Below are 20507 nucleotides of genomic sequence, written 5' to 3'. Positions count from 1 at the left end.
CATACCGAAAGTGTTGGAGGGAATGAGCAAAAGGAGAGCTATAAATCTCAGTGTATTACTATGTCCATCAATGTTAGAGTCACTAATTTTGTATTTTGACAGATATATTGGGGTTTGAGGCATGGCATGGAATTTGGGCATCTTGACACATTAGGACAATCTGTAATGCTCTTCATTAAAGTACAGATGAAAAAGTCTGTGAAAGAAAATCAGTATATAGATGTAAGATTAGGCAAATACTGTCATAGTCCCGTGACAGTCCTTTCATAGGTAGTTTGAGGTAGAAGCAGGGTTTGGGTTTTTTAATGCATTTATTCTGATAAGATCAGCTCGCCCTATGCAATAAATAGCATTGTTTTGTCTTGACACTAAACTTGCTCAGCAGAAGATTTGTGAAATCTTAGCCCCATTCCTTTTGCATACCTCCAAAGGCATGCCCCCCTAAATAAAAAAAATTAAAACCCACCACCAAAACAAAACAAAAAAACCCAAACCAGCCTTACCCCCTGTAAAAGTCCTAGCATGGACTTTAGTTAACATATGAACATTTCTACCAATCCACCAACTTAAAAACCAAAACCCTTTAATTTGATTGAGCTTGTGTTAGGCATGGCAGAATTAGAAAATACAACTGCAGTTTGTTGCTGATTCGTGATGTCGGCTATCTTCCAGCCACCCCCCCCCTTCTCCTGAGTTCTCTTCAAGTGGATCAGAAGTTACAGCCTTTACACACTTGGTGTGCAGTAAATCAGTACAAAGTGCTTACTTGCTTTAGCAATGCAGCAGGTTTGAAAGGAGCTGGTGGGAAAGAGCCTGTAATATTGAAACGTGACCTTTCGCCCTTGCTGGTGCTAAATATTACAGCTCCTTTGGTTACAGATACCTCACATTTTACTTCAAATGCTTTCAGCTAATGGGTGTTTTTATGGAAGAGCTGAAATAGCTTTTGAAGTAGCTTCCCTTTTGCCAAATGTATAATCTTTTCTGTCAACAAAACAACCTTATATTTTATACACTCCCGTGATACTATAAATTCTGACTTCTGAAACTGATTTGAAAGGTTGAAATTTAGACTTAAGTCTGAGAAAGAAAATGGAATATGTGAAAGAGAACAAGGGATAGATTTGGTCCTGTAACTGCCATTATTTAGGGAAAGTAAAGCAATATATTTCTATGGTGGGAAGAAACACAGGCATTTTAGAAAGGAATTGGAATTTTAAGTGGCAGTCTGCAGTCCCTGGACAAGCAAAGCTCTCATTGACTTTAGGAGTTTTGCCTGTCTAAGGACAATGCAAGAGAATCCTATTTATGTTTTTAATCTGTTTTTCCTGCCTTCAAGAGACTTCAGGAAATGAATCCTTAACATGTGAGAGAGACTTTTTCTGTAATATTTTTAGTAGCACAGCTTAGATGCACAGTAATCAAGGAAGCCTGTGCAGGTCTAAATAGGGTTTAATTTTATTTTAAAAGCATGGTATAATGTACTCTTCCAAATCTGTCTTGTTCATTTTACCAACTAGACCTGAAATTTGATAAACTGAACCTGAATTATTTTGTTATGGCAATTTTCATTCACATTGATGGTACAATGGATCTAGGAGAGGCACATAGATTAATATATGAGAGAGGTCTAACATTCTGCTTTCTCTGTCTGTGAGTCTAGTTAATGCTTCAAGCATCTCCTCACAGATGCGATCACAACATAAATCCTGTCACACTGAAATGCAGCTAGCATTAGATTTAGGATTAGTATGCTGTGTATCGTAGCCAATACTTGACTCTTGGTTTTGAACTATACTGGCACTTCACAGTGTGCTGTGTTCAAGCAGGATGGAGAGAAAGGACAGAAGAGACAAACAGGCAGCCCCAGTGTTCATTCTGTACCCTGTATATGCAGGTTAGAATGTATGAAAGTGATCACAGTCCTCAAACAAGATTTGGAGGTGGTATTAGAAAGAAGGTGTAGGTCCCAGCATTTAAATCTTACTCTGTTCCCACAGATTTTGTCTAACTGGAACTGTTTATCAAATCTTTTCATAGGAGCAATGACCATGGCTTTGCTGGAGAACCTCGTAGCAGGAAATGTCTACTTGGTCAAAATAGCAGCCTCCAATGAAGTGGGAGAAGGACCCTTCTCAAATGCAGTAGAACTTGCTGTCCTGCCAAAGGCAACATCAGAGTCTAATCAGAGACCTAAACGCTTGGATTTGGGAGATTCCACAAGTCAGTAGCAATGTTTTGATTACTGCTGTCACAAGTACCAGGAAGAAAGATCCCTGTTTGTTTTAGCTTGTAACCGCTTTCTGGGTAGACCGTTCTGTTTTATGTGAGGCAGTCCTAACAGTGTAGCATTTCCTTCTAAATGAAACCATTTTGGAATTTTTATCTCAGTTCAACTCAGAACAGGTTTAATTCTTTTGCTCAGAAGTTGGAAGTTTGCCTTTCAAATGAGAATACAGAACTGTTTTGAATTTTACATCAGTATCAACTTTGCAGCTGGTCTTCTACGGCACTTGTAAGTCCTTTATTTGGCTTGAGATACCAGTAGCACTGGGTCAGTTAGAACCAGACAGCCCAGCAGAGATAGGATGGCATCTCAAATAAATCTGTTGGAATTTGCTGGTTCCAGGTATTCCAGCAACCCAAATCAACCTGTCAGTCAGTGATATACCAGCATATATTTTCACCAAAGTAGTCAGCCTCACCTGCAGCTCTTTGGGGAAAATGTGATACGTTACCTTGCAGAAATTAAGGTAACATCAGTGCTTTCTCCATATAAGAATGGAAAAACACATTGTCTTTGTCTGACATAGAACAGGATTTATCTTGGTGACTTGTTACAGATTCTAGAGCTATCTGGGGAGATGAGCTAGTAATTATTCAGGTACATGAGCCTTTTAACCTTTCCTTGTTGCTACACATTGAATTGTGATTAAAACATAGGGATTTTTCTTGCTCAGGCTTTCTCCCTTCCTGGAATTCAGTTATATTTTGGGCCTGAGTAAGCAAATAGTCACGCCCTCAGGATTAGGTTAATAGAGATATGATGTTAGAGCATAAACCAAAGTGAAGCGTCCTAGGTGACAGTGGCTGAAATTCTCCAAGCCTGGAATTCTCCAAGCCTTTTCCTTTTGTTGTCCAGTAGCACCCTGTAAGGAAGGGGTTGGAGATAGCTACTCTGCTCCATGTTGTAGGTCACTGAAGAGGCTCTGGTGTGGGGCAGTTCCTTCTTCCCCTCCCACACCAGGACTGCGTACACTCCTCTGTTTGGTCTACAAGTTTTATTTTCAAAAGTGTCAAAATGTATGACAGAGAAAGTCTGGAAATCTCATTAAAAGGAAGCATTTGTGTCTCTGGTTGTGACTGTAAGTAACCCTATTAATTTCCCGACAGGGATCAATGGGTAACTCTTCTTATTTACTGAGCCCTTCTGTATTCTTTTTTGCTATAGCTTATTCTGACTATTATCATCTGGATCAGAAATCAATGACTGGCATTGTTGTTGGGGTTTGCATAGCCTTGACCTGCATCCTTATCTGCATCCTGATCTTAATTTATCGCAGTAAAGCCAGGTATGTTTTTGTTCTTGATGACTGAGCTCTTTCTCAATGCACTGATTCTTGGGATATGCCTTCTTCTGCAAGAGTGCTAAGTTCTCTGAAGTACTCTGTCTCTTCACCTATTCCTACCAGCAGTGGAAACAAAGCACTTTGTTGGTTCTTCCTACTTTACCTTCTCCAATGAAAAGAAGGAAGAACCCACAGAGTGAGTCAGTGGTGCTGTGACAACTAAGTATGAGGCATGTTTCCAAATAAAAAACCCCTTTTGAGTCAGATAAGCATGCTGCTTTACATCATCTGCTCCTTCTGCTTAACCCTCCAGCCTGCCCAGACTTGGTTTGCAAGGCTTTAATGCTCTGGTGTTGCTGAACAAGAGGAACTCTGACATGAAGCAGTTCCATGGTGCAGTTGCTTTGCAGTGGTGCAAGCCACTATCTGTCTGTCTTGTCATCAGCTGCTATGGGGCATAAACTGGCCCAGTGACCCTGCCCATAACTTTGGGATCAGAACAAATATAAGTTACTTGAAATAATAAATTAAAAAACTGTCTGAAAGTATATTTTAGTAACAAGGGCTTTTTAGCATACATGCAGGAAAAAATACGGATTTGGAGACAGTCTTTGTGTAGCATGGTAGAAAGGTCTTAGTATCATTAGTGGTTACTTCCTCCAAGTAATATTACTAATCATGATAATTCCTGTCTGCGTATAAGCTTGTAGCGTACTGTGTATGATTAACTGGAAGCAGATGTTATTTTTATCACAAGCAATAAATTTAAATTCCATGAGAGTTAGGAGTATCATATAACAAAATGTAAATGCCAAGAATATACCAATATTACTTGATTAATAATAGCTTTGAAGTTTATCCTTGATTATTTTATATTTTCTTCCTGTGGATCAATTTTATTTCTGCTTAACGTTGTGTAGGAAAACATCTGCTCCTAAACCTGGGCAGCAAAGCACTGACCAGCTGTCACATAACAGCATCTCATTAGCCAGTGCTAATGAGGTGGAGAAGAGTATTGAAGGAATTGCAGAGAATGAAGAATCCTTATTGCCAATGATAGTGGGAAACGGCTTCATCGATGCTAAGGTATGGTGAGCTTTGCTCACTCCCAAAACAGAAATCTTTCTTTAGAACTCATTGCTATAGCATCAGAGTCCTTACCAAAAGTAAAATATGTACGCTACAAATCCACAGGAGGTTTTTTAATAGGACAAGCACAAGTCTGGCAATCCAGGGTCAGATTTTCAAGACTCATCTTAAAGTTCAGCTAGAAATCTGATTCAGTACACTTGTCTTACACTGTACTCTGCAGATTGCAGAGTTTGGCTCTGGCACAGCATCAAAGGATAAAAGGTCCATAGACTTAGGGCTGTTTGGTGGCCTCTGCTAGTCCGAGGAGATAGGTGAGAGAGTCCTTGTCAGTACCTAGTTCAGTAAGTGCCTGCACACAATCTAGTCAAGTATGACACTAAGCAGGTATTAAAGAAAACATTTTTCTGTATATTTACTGGTAAGACAATGTTACATTTTATAAACTCATATTTGGTCAAATTATAAATTAATCTGGATTGCAGGATGTATCAGTGGATATGTAGAATCTTACAGTGCAGGAGTCCGGTGACAAAATGCGACAAAACCACATTGGCCTTACTTTCACATGCAGACATACTGATTTAAGGCTTGTTCTGTACACACTGCAAACCTGAATGGAGCTGCTCCCCGTGGATGTGTGCGAGAGCTGGGAAACGGAAATGGACCCCAGGACAGGCACAGACACTATGGCTACAAATGGTCACATTCAGAGTAGTAGAGCAAGAGCAGTGGCTGGAAGATTTTGCTGTGTGTTTGCATTATTATAGCTGTTGGGTCTGGCCTGTGGGATTGCCAGATTTAGTGGATCTGGTCTCGAGTAGTAGATGAATACCAGACCACAAACATGTGACTGAGCACTAAGACTTCATCTTTCTCTTCAGTATGGAGCTAATAGGTAGGAATAGAAAAATATTTTCAAATATCTTAGAAATTTAGTTTGTTAAAATAAATGTCTGCGTCTCCCTCTGTTGTAGGGGGGATCTGATCTGATTATTAACAGCTACGGGCCTGTCACAAAGGCTAACTGCAAGAAAAGGTGGCTGTTCTTCCAGGACACTAAGAAGGTGAAGACTGAGGAGGTAATTGGTCTAATGGACAGAGATGTGCAATCTTTAGTGTAATATCCTGTGTTTACAAAGGAAGATAGGTAGTTTTCTATTTATGAAGAAGCATAATTACTGATCTAAGTTTTAATTGGATAGTTTCAGTTGTGTTAAGGTTGATGATGTTTTACCATGTGGTAAAGTCTTACAGAAGTTTAATTTTCTGTCCCAAGTTGTCAGATACTGTAACTCTTTACAGTTAACTGATTACTTTCTTGCCTGTGCTCTTTTATCTGTGAGCAAAAGGATTTCTGTATGCTGGGTCTATGCATAGCATCTGCAGAGACTTTGTATAAATATAAATACAAATTAAATTCGTATTTATAAATAAAAATAATACAAAAAACTGTAAACAATCCCCTCCTACCCTGACAGCTAAAACTTTGTTTGCTGAAGAGAAACCAAAAGAGGGAAGTTAAATGATTTACCCAAAGTACTGAAGAAATTGCGAATCTGAGTAGAACTGTCTGGCTTCTGAAATTGTTGCTCTGAACACATTTGCTGTTTGGATGAGAAAAATAACAGTTTAAAACTGAGGTGTTAAACCAAATCCTGAATATTATCATGCAAATTCACACCTATGGGGCATCTAACTAATATTTATTGAATTATAGCTTGTATTGTGCTCTTGTATGTTTAAGGAATAGTAAATCCTGATATCTGTGGTGTAAATTCATATTCTAAAATATTTCCAGAAGCAGCTGCCTATTTCTAATGCCCCTGTAAGAAAAATATTTGCTACCACCCAAGGAGTAATGCCTAAAGAATATGCATGAAGGGATGGGAGAGAGCACTACCAAGTATGTTTTTAAAATACCATTCAGGTCTCTCCAGTGAAATCATTCTTGATTAGTCATGCTTAGCTAGAAGGGATTATTTCATCTATTATGGAAGAGAAGAGTATGAGCAAGACTTGAGATTGATTCTTTTTAACCTCCTGTAGGAAAGCTCAGATTGTTCTGAGCCAGTGCTGTTAGAGGCAATCCAGCAGAATAGGAGATAGGAAATGCAATGAAAATTAAAATTATTAAAATTATCAGCTTTTCAGAGGCTGGACAATCTTTTTCTCTCTGCTTTTTATGTAGCCTCAGAGAAGATTTGTCCAGGCGGTGTGTCTGTATCAGCCAGGCCCCACTGTGCTGATCGGTGAGGATGACTCCCCCAGCTCTCCTGGCCAGCAGCCTAATTTCCAGGTGCCGTTCAGTATTGTTGCCGATACAGAGCATTCGGCCAACAGCGAAGGAAGCCACGAGACTGGTGACTCTGGAAGATTTTCTCACGAGTCCAACGATGAGATACATCTCTCCTCTGTGACAAGTGCCACCCCTCCCACTACCAGTCCTTTCGTAAGCAGTGACTTGGGTACGAACATGATGAGCCCTGCCATAACTAACTGCACAGAGTCTCCTCTGCCGTTCGCTGCTGACCAGACTCCTACCTCACCTCTTCAGACACACTCTGCAGTGCAGAACTGACACCCTTAGGGCCACGCCAGACATTCTTGCAGTGTATGTCTGTTCGAAGGACAATGAACAGGGAGCCAAAGGTTTATATTGTGGAAAGCCTGACTAACCTAGCAGGTGATCCTATATTTCTGTTGAATGTTTTTTCTTTTTTTTTTTTTTTGTTGTTTGTTTTTAAAACTCACTCATTTTGAATGTTCAGTGGTCAACAAATGTGAAAGGACAGTGAAGATTTCTGACTAAAGTTAAAAATATGTCACTGGAGCAAAGGGAAGGCTGTTGGCCCTTTTGCTGACTATCTACCTCAGTTTGCCGAGGGGTGAACTCTGAATGACGACTGCTTTACCTCATTTGTGTTCTAGTTGGTCTCAGCTATGGAACTGATTATACTTCCTAGTAGTGTTGTTTTATTTTGGGTTTCTTTTTTTTTGTTTGTTTTCAGTTGTGTGTAGAATATGTGTGTGTGTGTGTGTGCGTGCGCACAAGTGTGCGCTCAGTGATCAGGGAGTTGTCTAGGTAGGTGAATAAGATTATTTAGCTGAAGCTCTGTCTTTAAAAAGAAGGAAACCTCAGAGTATAAAATGTAATGATTTCATGTGGTTGACATAGAGGATGTTAAAAACTGGGAAAACTGGAGTTGGTGCATCCACGTATACAGCCACATGAAATCTTTTGTTCCTCTTAATTTCTCATAACCCCAGTAAGCCTAGGACAGTGCCTTTTCCCCAGAAACTTGTGCCAGCAACTGCTGACAGGATGTATGCTATATCCTTAGGGCTCTGGGACGTGTTGGGTTCCCCACAGTGACAAATGTGCCCCTTTATTGTCAGTTAATGCTAAAAAGCATACCAAAATGAAGAAGTATGCAGCATTTCCAAACAGTTTGACTCAGTTGTGGAACAGATAATGTTGAGTATTCCAGTATCACACTACTTCTTAGCAATGGTGCCTTGCATTATATAGTATGAAATTACTGATTTGCCTTATGCCTTTTTAGTATTCATGAAGTGGCTCTGGAGTACAGAAAGATGCCTTAAATGCTTCTTAGATGCTTTAAGTAAACAGTATCACGAGTTTATCATTCATTTTTACCCAGCTTTGAGTGCTGATAAGCACTGCTGGCATCATAGTATGTCTCAGAGCTGTTGTTAGGATGCAACCCTGCTCCTTGCCTTCACCTAGCGTGCTGTTAGCCAGGAATTTTAGCTCAGGGAGTGACTTTACCCACATGCCAATCTAAAACTCTGATTAGGCTACCATGAGAAATAAAAAAGCCAGAGCTTTAGTTGAAGAGTCTGTTGAAAGAGGTGAGTACTGCTACTGCCTTGAACCCATGCAATTCCTGTTTTATACTACCTCCTTTAAAAGTTATTCTAGGTTTTTTGAGTTTTTTTGTTGTTGTTTTTTCCTGTACTCAGGGAACAGTTTGTTACTTTTGAGCTGCCTCACGGAAACGTGGAGCAAACTGACAGGGTATCACGTTTTGTTTTTTAAAAGGAGAGAGGGAGAGAGAGCGAGGAGGTTGGAATCATCCAATGTTATAAACTTGCCTGTATCTATATCCAGTCCTCTTCTCCACTCCTTCTCTTCTTCTGTTTTACTTTTAGAGAATAAAAAAAAAAAAAAAAAGAAAGAAAAGAAAAAAAATTAGGCATATGTTTTGAAAAACAAATGTTTAAAATGTATTGTTGTGAGAAAGCAACTATAGGAACTCCTGGCTCTATTTAAGTGTGTCAGAACTCCCATTGACTTTACTGGGGCCAAGATATCACCCTTAAGGTAGGCCAGGCTGACTTTTGTATTGTTCCTCATGTATCAAAAGATGGTCAGAAGTCATCAATAAGCCCTACTGTTCTGTCTGTTTTGTGTTGGTGAATCGGCCTCTAGTTACTGTAGTTCTTTACCTTGTAACTGTTTGCTAGTTCTGAACCAGACAGTACACATTCACCTTTTCATAACAGTGTTGATTCAAATGCTTTAAAAATAATCTTGTACCAAAGATTTTCTGTAGAAGAGAAGGAAGCCACATATTGTCCAAAAATAATTGAACTCGTTAAAAGCTATAGTTTTGAAGAGCTGAATACATTTTATTGTATAAGTAGTTACTAACAAAAAACAATAGGGCTTCTTGATTGTAGTAGTTGATTGCATAGATGAATTGTATGCTTCTACAATTTTAACTACCTTGTTGTTACAAGAGCCTTTAAAGAAAGTTATAATAATATCAGCAGATATCTCCAAAGACTTGCAAGTGTAATTTTTTTCTCCAGCATGTAGTTGATCAACAATACAGTATTAAAAAAAATATTTTTGAACAGGTTTTTATCTACTTGCTGAAGAAAAAGAAAACCTTTTCACCAAAGATTTATTTTTGGTTTTGTCAGGCAGAATGTTTAGTGTACAGCAGAATACTGTTTCTAGTTAGGTAAAGTGTGAATTAATCAAAGCTAGATTAAGGATGTGTAACTGTAGCATGAAGTTTCACACTTCATCTTTCAGAGTAGCCTCTTTTGTTAGTTTCATTCAGAAAGAGCTGATATGCAGATGGTAACTGTTTGCTTCTCCAAAGATTTGTTTGCTGTAAGTACTGATAATCTGATGCAATTTTATGACCCTCATTACAGGTAAATACTTTAAATCCTAAACTTTTTCTTCCAGAGACCCACTCTGTAGTTTAAACCATGGATAATTTGAGAGAAACAGACTTCATATAAAATTTATCAATGTGATATAAACGCTCTAACTTCAATAGCCAAAGAGTTGAAAATATTCAGTGTATTAGAGCAGTGCATCCAGAACACTATTTATTACTTAACATTTATTAAGGTACTTTTTATCAGCAAATAAAGAAAACCAAAGATATTTAAGGTTACCTCAGCATATAGGCAAGCTTAGTTAGACATTAATTATTCTTTTTCTTTATTTTTATGTTAACCAAATATAATACGTTTCTCCAGAACCCAGTCTACATTCATGTGCTTCCCTTCACTTTGTCACATAGTCATGATACCTACAGAACAAAAAATATGTTCTCCTCAAAATTCATAGCCTATTACTAATATATCACAAGATTCTGGGAGAGAGAATTTGTCTTATGATTGAAAACTCCACCAATGAAAGCAAAGGAATCTCCAGAAAAATTGTGTAGAAATGGATACTTTCTCCCCTGAACTCAATAGCAGAATCCTTCATGATTCTAACAGCGCAGAATAGGGCTCCCAGTTTAAATGCTTCATATCCTTGAAGTCAACACATGTAATTATAGGTATGATATTAGAGATACTAATTTTCTTAAAAGTTTATACCTGTGGCTGTCTAAGGAAATCAGTTTTTCATATGTAAACTTTGTTTATTCCATTTTCCTAGAAAGAGCTGGCAGAACACAGCAGGCAGAATGGTTTCAGGTTTTCCAGTATTTTTTTTTCTTGGTTATGTCTGTAGAAACTGGGTCCTGGAGAAAAAAATTATCATTTTTTAATTATGAATTTTACTAAATATGTTCTGGAAGATGAACATAAATGTGGAATTTAGTGTTACACTATGTCAATTGATTTTGTTTAAGTGTATTAAGAACTAAGGCGCCATGGCTGGTGTAATGAGTGTATATGCAACCCTTGTACTTCAGAAAGAAAGCAGAAATGTTACAGTTGATGTGACTTGAAAAGCATCAAAAGTTATAGAGGAAATCTTGAAACTGGCTAACCATGCTAATTGTGTTTCCAAGTGAGGACTCTGTCCTTCAATTGCAACAGAAATGCCTGTTCTGCAGGACCTGGATCCAAAACCAAATGCTCAATCTGCCCACAGTTAAACTTGTGTATTTTCTTCATAATTGACAAATAAAAAGTATTCTCATCTTTCAGGAGTTATCTAGGAGAATTGGAATGTGTATAGTGTGTAGAACAGGGCCTATCAGTTGATTTTTTTTTTTTTTTTTTTTTTATAGCTCTGCTTTTGTAGGAGAAACTTGAAAAATCTACATATCACTTTTAATAATTTCCCACATTAGCTGCCCATTTTCTGTATCACTCACGAGATTTTAACAGAAAATAGAAATTGAGAAGTTTCTTTATCTGTTTGTAATCGTTCTTCCTAGTTCACTCCCTCTCTGGTTTTATTTCCTTGCTTTAGACTGTGAGCTAAATCTTGTTTGCCTTATTCAAAGCAGGGTCCTCATCCTGTTTCTTTTAAGTCAGTGGGAAAGTTAATTTTTATTTCAGTTTGCATGGTCTGGACAGACAAAATTAGCTTTCTTGTTGTTTGTTTTTTAAATCTTCACAGTATTATTATTTTTAAAGGACAGAATTCTTACGTGGTTAAAACTCCCATCGGCAAATGGATTTTTGTAAGATAACATTACAATGCATGAGAGGTCCACCATAACTCTCCATGCATCCAGTCTTAGCCTGTAGTAAATACTGAGTATTTCAAGGCAGTTTACCTCTTTTACGTTGCAAACTAAGTCAACTTGAGTGACTTACCATTTGCTGCAACCTGAGTGTACACAAACACAGTTACCATGGACTGCAGGGTCTCAGTAACATGTTACTCCGAGCAAACTTGTAAGCCCAAAGATCAGGAGCTCTTGCTCATTTTATTCATTATAGAATGAAATTCATGTAGGGAAAAGTCCATCGCCTAACATGGGAAATGTTGGTAGGTTTTTAGGGCACTCCGTGTTTAGCCAAAAATATCATCCATACCAACTGAAGAGAGAGCTGCACAGGTGTAACTGTGGTGGTATTTCACAGAAATCAATTTACTGAAGTTATTCTGGTAAAATTGAAAGCAGAATTACACCTAGTAGCTGCTGAAGAGGTAGTTCTTAGCTTGAACAATTGTTACACGCTTACTAGTTGCTGCAACTGCAGCTCTGCTAAGAGCAAGCAATTTGGAAAGCAGAGGAATTTGACTGTCTGCAGGAAAAATTGAGCGCCTTTCTACAATAGCATAAGTTAAAAATATTTATGTAACTATATTTTGGAACATGTGTTTCAAAGAATACTACAGTACAAGTCCAAAACCAAATCACGTTCTGTTAATAACGGCCCCTGTGAAAAGAACACAAATTCAATTTGGCTCAAATGTGAGAAAGTTTATTTCTTTGGAATTCCTCTAGATTTACACTGAGACTGGTCCTAATTGACTCAAAAGGGATGTAAACACATGCTTAAGGCTTTGCTGTGTTGGGCCCTCTGGTTCCATTGCGAGCTGTGCTCCTGGAAGTTTTCAGCATTTCATGGTTGCATATACCCACATCGCATCTGCCTGGTGTGTTTTCAGTAAAGACTGACTGTATATGAAAAGCTGACTTACACAAACATTGCTTTTTGATTGTTTGACTTTTGGGTTTTTTTAAGTTGTGAATGAATTGCCAGTGTAGGAGCCAGGTATGTATCTCATATTGTGGTGTTCTGGATCCTTTCACTCCGTGTGCCATTTTCTTCTAAGGGCAGCAATGGCTGACTGGTTAATGGAGGATGGAGCTGAATTGTATTAATTTTATATTTGTCTCAGGGGATCAGCTCTATGAATTCCATTGCATAAGGGAAGCTAATGTTTGCCCTGATTTGAATGTAACTTTTTAATGTCTTTTAAAAACTATTTTGTTTAATAATGTGGATTTTTTTTTTTCTAGCATTCTAGTCAACGTTACCTAGTGTGTTGGTTCATTTTTCCCCTCCAGGGTTGTTTATATACTACCCCAAGGTCATGCCAAAAAGTAATAGAAGTTTAAATGCCAAATGTTTATGAAACTGCTGTCTAAATACTGATTGATTGCACAGTTAAAATAAAAGTTTTCCTTAGTAAAAGTGCTACTTGATAAATATTTTATTATCAGTATCTGTGATGAGTGGCTCAAAACAAGGACAATACAAATACAGTGCCTTATGTTAGGCTGAGTGGCTAGGGAGATGTTGGAACTTGAAGTCGTAAAAAGAGGTAGAGGGTAGACTGCACATACCTTATCACTGAAATTCATAGAACTTTCCCAAATGTATTCATGTATCATTTATGTACCTGGAATTATTTCCCACCTAAAAACTCCATCTGTGTCCCAGTACTGTCAAACGCCCATGCAAGATCTCAGTTTTGGTTTATTTTCATTGGGTGTGGAAGATGTAGTTCTCAGCACAGTTGTTCTCAAAAGTCTGGAAAGCTGCTGACAAAGCTGCAGTACTGAGTTTTTCTCAGCATTTTTACACCTGCCAACTGTTGAACCTGGTATTTCAACATATGACAAAATTAAAAACGCAGTTGCTGTTGGTCAGAAGGCAAACTGCTATTTTTACAAAGGACTACATCCCAGACAAAAGTCAGTCAAGTTAAATTAGTAAGGAAATTATGTTCTGTAGGGATTAAAAGGTTTCTATTGCTAGCAGGTTGATTACTGATTGCCACTTGAAAGCAACTGGAAAGTTGGCTGGGCGGTTTAGAGAGTTGGGTACAGAGTTGGATTTAGAGTAATGGTGCCCATGCAAATCTTACACTACTGGAAATGAAATGACAGTAATCAGTGGAATCGGAACTCTTGTAATACTTAGGTAGGTTTGACTTTGGCTTTTCATCTGTGTTGTTCCCTAAAAGACTGGCACTGAATATACTTAATGGGAAAGAAAAGATATTTCATGGGTATTTCAAAGCTTTGAAATCACAGTATTGGGAATTGAAGATTTGAAATAAATGTTCACTAACTTTCTTCTATGTCCAGGAAATGACTGTTTCTGAACACATTTATTTATGCTTTTTATTTTGACCCTCTTTTAAGAGGCATATGCCCTGTCACTTCTGGCTGCCCCTAAGAGAGAGGGCGTGCTGGCTGCACCCCTAGGAGACAGAGCTTTTCTGCTCTGGCAGCATCTCGTGCTGGTGAGTCGGGCTGCTTGGATTCTACAGTAGAACCATGATGTCTTGCTTTCCTTTTGATTTCTCAGAAGACAAAGGAAATCCAAAAAGCCTCATCATACTTCTTTATGAATCACAGCTGTTCTTACCTGCAGAGTCTGCTTATAGAACAGTTCTGCCTAGTTGGGTAGCTGATACGACATTTATCCCTGGGAGTATTAGAGTACCAGCTGTGGTGACTATTTATAAAACAAACTCTAATCCAAAATTCTTTATTCCTTATGTTCAAGTATAGGAACACTGAAATACTGTTATTCAGAGGTAATTAAGAAAATGAGACCAATGCTGAAAAAAAGAAGTATTTTAACAGAGTATTTGTAAAACATGAAAAAATCTTAAATATAGTAAATAAATTAAATTTTAAAAGATAACAAAGAATTTCAAATAGCTAGGGAACAGACAGTCTTGGACTGTCCAGTGATATGAAAGCTCTACCAGTATAGTCCACCAGAAATTCTGTTCTTTCTCCAGGCGAGAACCGGAACCAGCTGCGGTTCCTGATGATGTTATTGCCGTACAGGTACATTTTACAGTCCAGAATCCTCATTCTCAATAGCAATAAATAAATAATAAAGTTTTAAAACAGCCCTGATTTGTGAGCTGATGCTCTGCTACCTGCCTGCAGTCTGCCCCCAGCCTGAATGTCTGAGCTTCAGAGGTGAGCTGTGGGCCATTTACATTGAATGGCCATATTAATTGAAATGACAGCATTGCTGCTGCTTTGTTTAGTTTATCAGTGACATTAGTCTACAGTCTTTGCTTATCTGTGGTTTTGGATAAAAGGACCAATACCTTGGAATAGGAAGGCCAGCTTTCTGCCATGCTTTGCAGGTTGCTTGGCTCCCAGCAAGCGGGAAAGCAGGGAGTAAGGAGGGAAAGGTCTCTACCTGCAGTTGTGGCAACACATCAGGATTGTGGTGTGTGAAACCTGCCTTGCACTACAAGTGAGCAGCAGTTCTTTATGGGTTAATTCTCTCCCTGTCCTCATCCTTTCACTCAGCAGGTAAAATTGCCATCTCTGTTAAGAAGCAGAGTTTGTGCCTGTTTTTGGCTGCTAATACTGTGCAGAGCCACACGTGTTAAAGGAACTGGCTGCCCCAAGGTCTAAACTGGGTGTCTCGAAAATCAGCCCAGTTCTCCACCAGACATGGAGCTCTGGTGACTGCTGATTTGGAATCTCCTTTGCACCTAAAGCCAGACTTTGCATTTTGTTATATATGAAAAACGACATCTGCCTGCCTTTCATGCATTCCTTAGGTTATTTCTCTGAATATTTACAAGTAAATCCAGTTGGGTTTTCTGTTTGGGGATGCATAAGCACTTGTTATCAGTAGGATTAACCTATGCCGTATCTTATTTCTAATACCTGTTGTCACTGTGCAGCCCAGTGTGTCTCCTCTTTTTCCTTCATCTGCAGTCATGGTCTCAGGACTGGTGTTGGACAGTAGAGCATATCCCCTGTCAGTAAGAGAGAAGCTGTAAGTGCTAACACTGTTGCTGTCTGTGTTTGTGGCCTCTTTCTATAATTAGTGTATTAAGACATGGCTTAACCTTTTCCTCCCCACACAGTGAAGAGGATGGAATTTGAACCCTCTGCATATACCTACATGCTAGAGCCCCAGGTAAACAAGCTCAGATTTGACAAAGAGATACTGTATTGTTTCTACATGAAAGTGGAGTGTAAGCTTTATTTAAATCCCATAATTTAAATCCTATTTACACAGGAATGCACCATTAAGACACAGAGAAAATACAAATAATTAAGAATCTAGCTGTGCCTCAGTGAAAGTTATACAATGCACGAATATCCCTAGTCCATAGGATCTCCCTTGGCTGGCAATAGAGATTTGGGGGCTGGCAAACGTCTGGCCAGCTGCTCTCTGAGAGACTTCTGCCCTTACTGTCGGGCATGAAGCCCCTCTTGGCCTACAAGAACCAGCTGAGACAGTTTTCCAGCAGGGCTGTGAAGTGGTCCAAGTTCCTCAGGGTTCCTCTGGAGAGATGGCTCAAGCATCGCTGGAAAGTGACCAAAATTCCAGGTGGGTCGGGGGGATGCTACATACTGTAATCATCTGCAGTTTTGAAGGTTGAACATTAATTTCTGTGGGTGACTGAAGGTATGTTTCCTATTATACTGCTCCATGTGAAGTTTTAAACCAGTGCCCAAACCACTGGATTCTGCTTTAGCTGGAAGTAGACTGGGCACTTCCCAGAGGTTGTGTCAATAGGATTGTTTTGAATATCCTTTTATCTGCATGGCAATACACTGGGAAAAAAAGATTTTAATGAGTAAAGCAGCAGATTTCTGGCTATGCTGCCAGGCAGTTGCACCACATGAAAGCAGGAAAAGGGTTGCTCACCCTACAGCTCACCACAGCCTTCAACAATTTTCATTTTGGTGTGCTGGTCTAGGAAATTAACCCCTCTGGTTTGCTGAAAGCTATCACCAGGGGATGAGTGATAGAGCTTAACACATGCTGCCTCCTCACTTTTTGCAGTTTACAGTCATATTAGCTTGAAACAATCCCACTGAACTACTTGCTCATAGCCTTCCCTATTTTAGGTCATACAATTGAAGTTGAAAGTAAGATAGTTTACAGCACAGAATGTTAAATTAAAAAAAAAAATTAATTTCCATTAAAAATTACATCATTCATGTTAGCAACCATCATGCTTTGGAATAGATCCTGAATATTTAAAAGTCAGTAACAGCTTGCTCAGTCTCTACCAAATAAAACAATCTGGCTTTGCTTTACACAAAACCCACAGTCAAGGCAGAATGAATCCCCTGAGATCGAGATTTCCAACTTCAAAGGATAAGTTAACTCTAAGCTTGAGTTCTAAGTATTTCAATTAAAATTCTTCTGCAAAATCAAAAGCAAGACAACCTCTAGTTCATAATAGGAAAGAATTCTGATACTGGCTTTTACAACACTTTACAGAAAAATTACTATTAAAGAGGAAATCACCCTCTTATTTTTTGTATGCTGCATCTCTAGCTTTGTAATCTACATACGGTAAGATAAAATCAGTGAAGGTGGTCTGCATATTAGAAGCCATTGTAGCACAGCCTAGAATCACAGTCAATACCCAGGAGTCCACTTCTGCCTTTGTAAAGGCTCAGAAGTTTACCTGAGCCTGGACTACCTCTGTGATTAGCTTCTGAGCACTGGCCAGAGATAGGATAAGCACCCTGGCCCCAGCAGAGTGTGCTGGCTTGCCTCATATCCTGTGATTTAGAAGTCTCAGGCCAAGTGACGAGGTTGCCATTTGTAGTTGGGTTGACTGGAAACAGCCTTTTAATAGGAGCGTTCCACGTGGTTTAGTGTTCAACAAGGTTTTAAGAGTTTGTGATGGTGTTTCTCATCTGTAGCTCAGCTGGGCCAAAACTTATAGCCCAGTCCTGCAGTTGCAGATAACTAAATGACAGGATTCCCATCGGAACAGACGTACAGCACCCTAAAATGTCTGCCTGTAAATTTTAGATTTTGAATTGTACCCACTAGGCATAATACATGTCAAGCAATTTAATCCAGCGTGGTGTTTGCGGACAGATCGTGCATATATTTTAAATAATTAGTTCCACATTCTTTTCTTGAAATCCTGGATTTCATGTGAATTTTAGCCTGGGGATTAGGGAAGATGCTCTTGGATGTAATGGGTGAGTGCAGCATCTATGTAACTAGGTCACAGTGTACTTAGGCATATTTAGTTATCTGTTCTTGTGTTCTTCCTCGCTTCTGTTGCACAATAAACAAAAGAGGCAACTAAGTTTGATTCATTATCTCCTCTTAAAGGATAGCAGAATTGTGAGATTTCATAGTGGCGTTTTTTAACTGCATTTTCTAACGATGGTATGTTTGTGATATCTTTTCTTTCATTTTAATTTTTATTTTGCTGCTTTAGCTGCATTTTCCTTTCATAGTCTATAAACCCCCCAGTTCAGACACTAGTTAGTTCCTGCTTCCCAGCAGATCTCCTATTACTTATAGTTACTTGTTCAAAACAGAGGTTTTGTTACAGCATTCCAGTAAATATTTTCCTTAAAAATTAAGACTAAACTATAGTTGCCAATAAAAAAAAAAAAAAGATAAAGCACATACTGTCATGTAGCAGTCCCTTTGTCTACTAACTGCATTTCCTTGTTACTTGCTCTTTGTGGAAATTCTTGGCAATTACTGCAAATCATGAGGTTTTACTGTAAGAAGGTTTGTAACGTTATGGTGGGTTAACCTTGGCTGGCTGCCAGATGCCCACCAAGCTGCTCTCTCACTCCCCTTCCTCCACAGAATGGGGAGAAAATAAAATTAAAAAGCTTACAATCAAGAAAACTAGAAAGGGCTCTTGAGGAAACTGAGTTAAGTGCAGGAATTAAATGCTTGCCTCTCTTTTCATCAGATCATGATAAACAGGAAAATGTAAAGGATTAAAGATGATAATCCAGAAAGCACAAGAAATTGCATTTCTTTCATTTCCCCACAGAGTGTCCCCATTTCACTATTCATTACTCAACAGGCGACCACTTCTTTGAGTAGGTAGTAGGCCTTTCTGCACAGAGGAGCCCACAAGTTTGTAAAATATGTATTTTTCCCTTTCTAAAATTTATTATCTTGGTAACGTTAACATGGTAAACTGAAAGTTCCATTTTACTTATTCTAGAGGTAAAGGAGAAGGAAATCTTATGTTCCTTGGTGACTTGAAGATCAAATGATTTTTTTAAATAATATTTTTTAATGCATATATATACACACACACACTGGATTTCTTGTCAAAACTTTTGTACTTTGGTATATAAATAAACACAATAATGAAATTTAAGTTCCTAGATAATCAATGTTTGTCTTCATATTTTAAATATTTAGGTAGTATACTTATTAATTTTTACATATCGGCTATAAAATTTTATAGTTTAAAACTGTTGGTGAATTGTACATTTTAACTTTGTAAGTCGTATGTGTTGTTGGCAAGAGTATCTCAGGGCACTGAAGTTGTCTTTGCTGAAATACTTGAGCATGGCTATATTTTAAGTGTAAGTTGAAAAGGTAAGTGTGCACTCAAAAAAAATAAATCAGTCTTGCTAAGTTTCAAAACTGTCTAAGAGCTTGCTTTGAACTTAAAAAATTTTGTTCCAGTATAGATATGACACTAGAGTGCCCTTTGTACACATTTCTGAGACATACTTTGATCAGTCCACTAAGTTGTCTTGCAAAGCTTAGAAAACTGTGTTTCATCAGCCAATGATTTGCTATGTGATTACACAAAGGCATGATCATTCTCAGGCTTTTTACTTGATTTCAAGATATATCATGCATCATATGGAAGAAAACTAATGCAATGGACTACAGAAAAAGTCTTACATTCTTTCATGGACTAACTCGTAAAGCAACCTGTTCTGCACTTCTTCACTACAAACAGTTTTGTATTCATTTCAGATTAAAGTTGAAACATGAACAGACAATTAATTAGATTTTGGTTTGTACTTTATATTATGTGGATGAGTGGTTAATGCAGAAATTTAGATAGTCTTAATTTTTGTTGATTAAAAGCAGAAATGAAACAGACGTGGGCTCAGGAGACCTGGTTTGCATCACCATAACAGATGTAGCATTCACCAGTAGGCAAGCAATTTGCACTAAAATAGCTCCAATGACTTGTGCTCAAACTGTTTCAGTTACAGTTACAATCCCTGACATTGGCAGAGAGATGCTCTACATGTGATAAGACCTAGCAGGGACCTGGCTAACACATTTTCCTAGAGCAGTACCAGCTGCATAACCAGCTAGACTAATAAGGCATAAAACCCACATCTCTGTGTAACTTATAAACATGCATGTGTTTAGTTTTACTACCCTGAAAAAGGGAGATGTGGAGGAGGAGAACAAATGAGTCTGGAGGAAGAGGTGTAACTCTATCGTAACAACAAAACCAGATTTTTAGTGTTGTCTCAGGCCTGACAGAAACTCCCTCCAGCCTTGATAAATAGTCCTATTTATCACAGTGGTATTGTGAAACACGTACAAGTTTGTAGAACGAGCACTTTGTTTTGTATAATATGAAAAAGGGCCTTTTAGAAAAATTAATTACTGATTTTATTTTTTACCCTCCTAGCAGGTGGGGAAATCGAATCTACTGATGCTGGAAGACTGTTACGAGCTAAGGCTATCACAAGCCAAATTTCTCTAAATGTGTCCCTTTTCTCCAGCTCAATGCTTTCTGTCCAGGTGGGAGAGAGACTACTGGCTGCTTGGCTTCTGTGTCCACATGCCAGAAAACCTGTGGAGGTGCTGCCGTTTCTTGCCATGCACATGCCATACCTTGACAGAGCCCCCACGGGCTGGACGTAGCGCCCTTCCGCGTGAGCCTGCTGGACTCCC

At 38.6% G+C, this 20507-nt stretch overlaps 1 protein-coding gene across 1 annotated transcript in view; it reads left to right on the top strand.

Moving 5' to 3' along the window:
• PRTG (protogenin) overlaps window positions 1–7239 on the top strand; it is an 82731-nt gene extending 75492 nt beyond the window's left edge. Inside the window, 5 exon segments of the mRNA XM_074880761.1 lie at window positions 2041–2223; window positions 3452–3572; window positions 4490–4655; window positions 5636–5740; window positions 6850–7239. Coding sequence (XP_074736862.1) covers window positions 2041–2223; window positions 3452–3572; window positions 4490–4655; window positions 5636–5740; window positions 6850–7239 — 965 coding nt within the window.
• Window positions 7240–20507: the final 13268 nt, after the last annotated feature.

Source organism: Strix uralensis, chromosome 11 (genome assembly GCF_047716275.1).
Source record: "Strix uralensis isolate ZFMK-TIS-50842 chromosome 11, bStrUra1, whole genome shotgun sequence".
Taxonomy (NCBI): domain Eukaryota; kingdom Metazoa; phylum Chordata; class Aves; order Strigiformes; family Strigidae; genus Strix; species Strix uralensis.
This window is presented reverse-complemented; position numbering and strand designations above follow the sequence as displayed.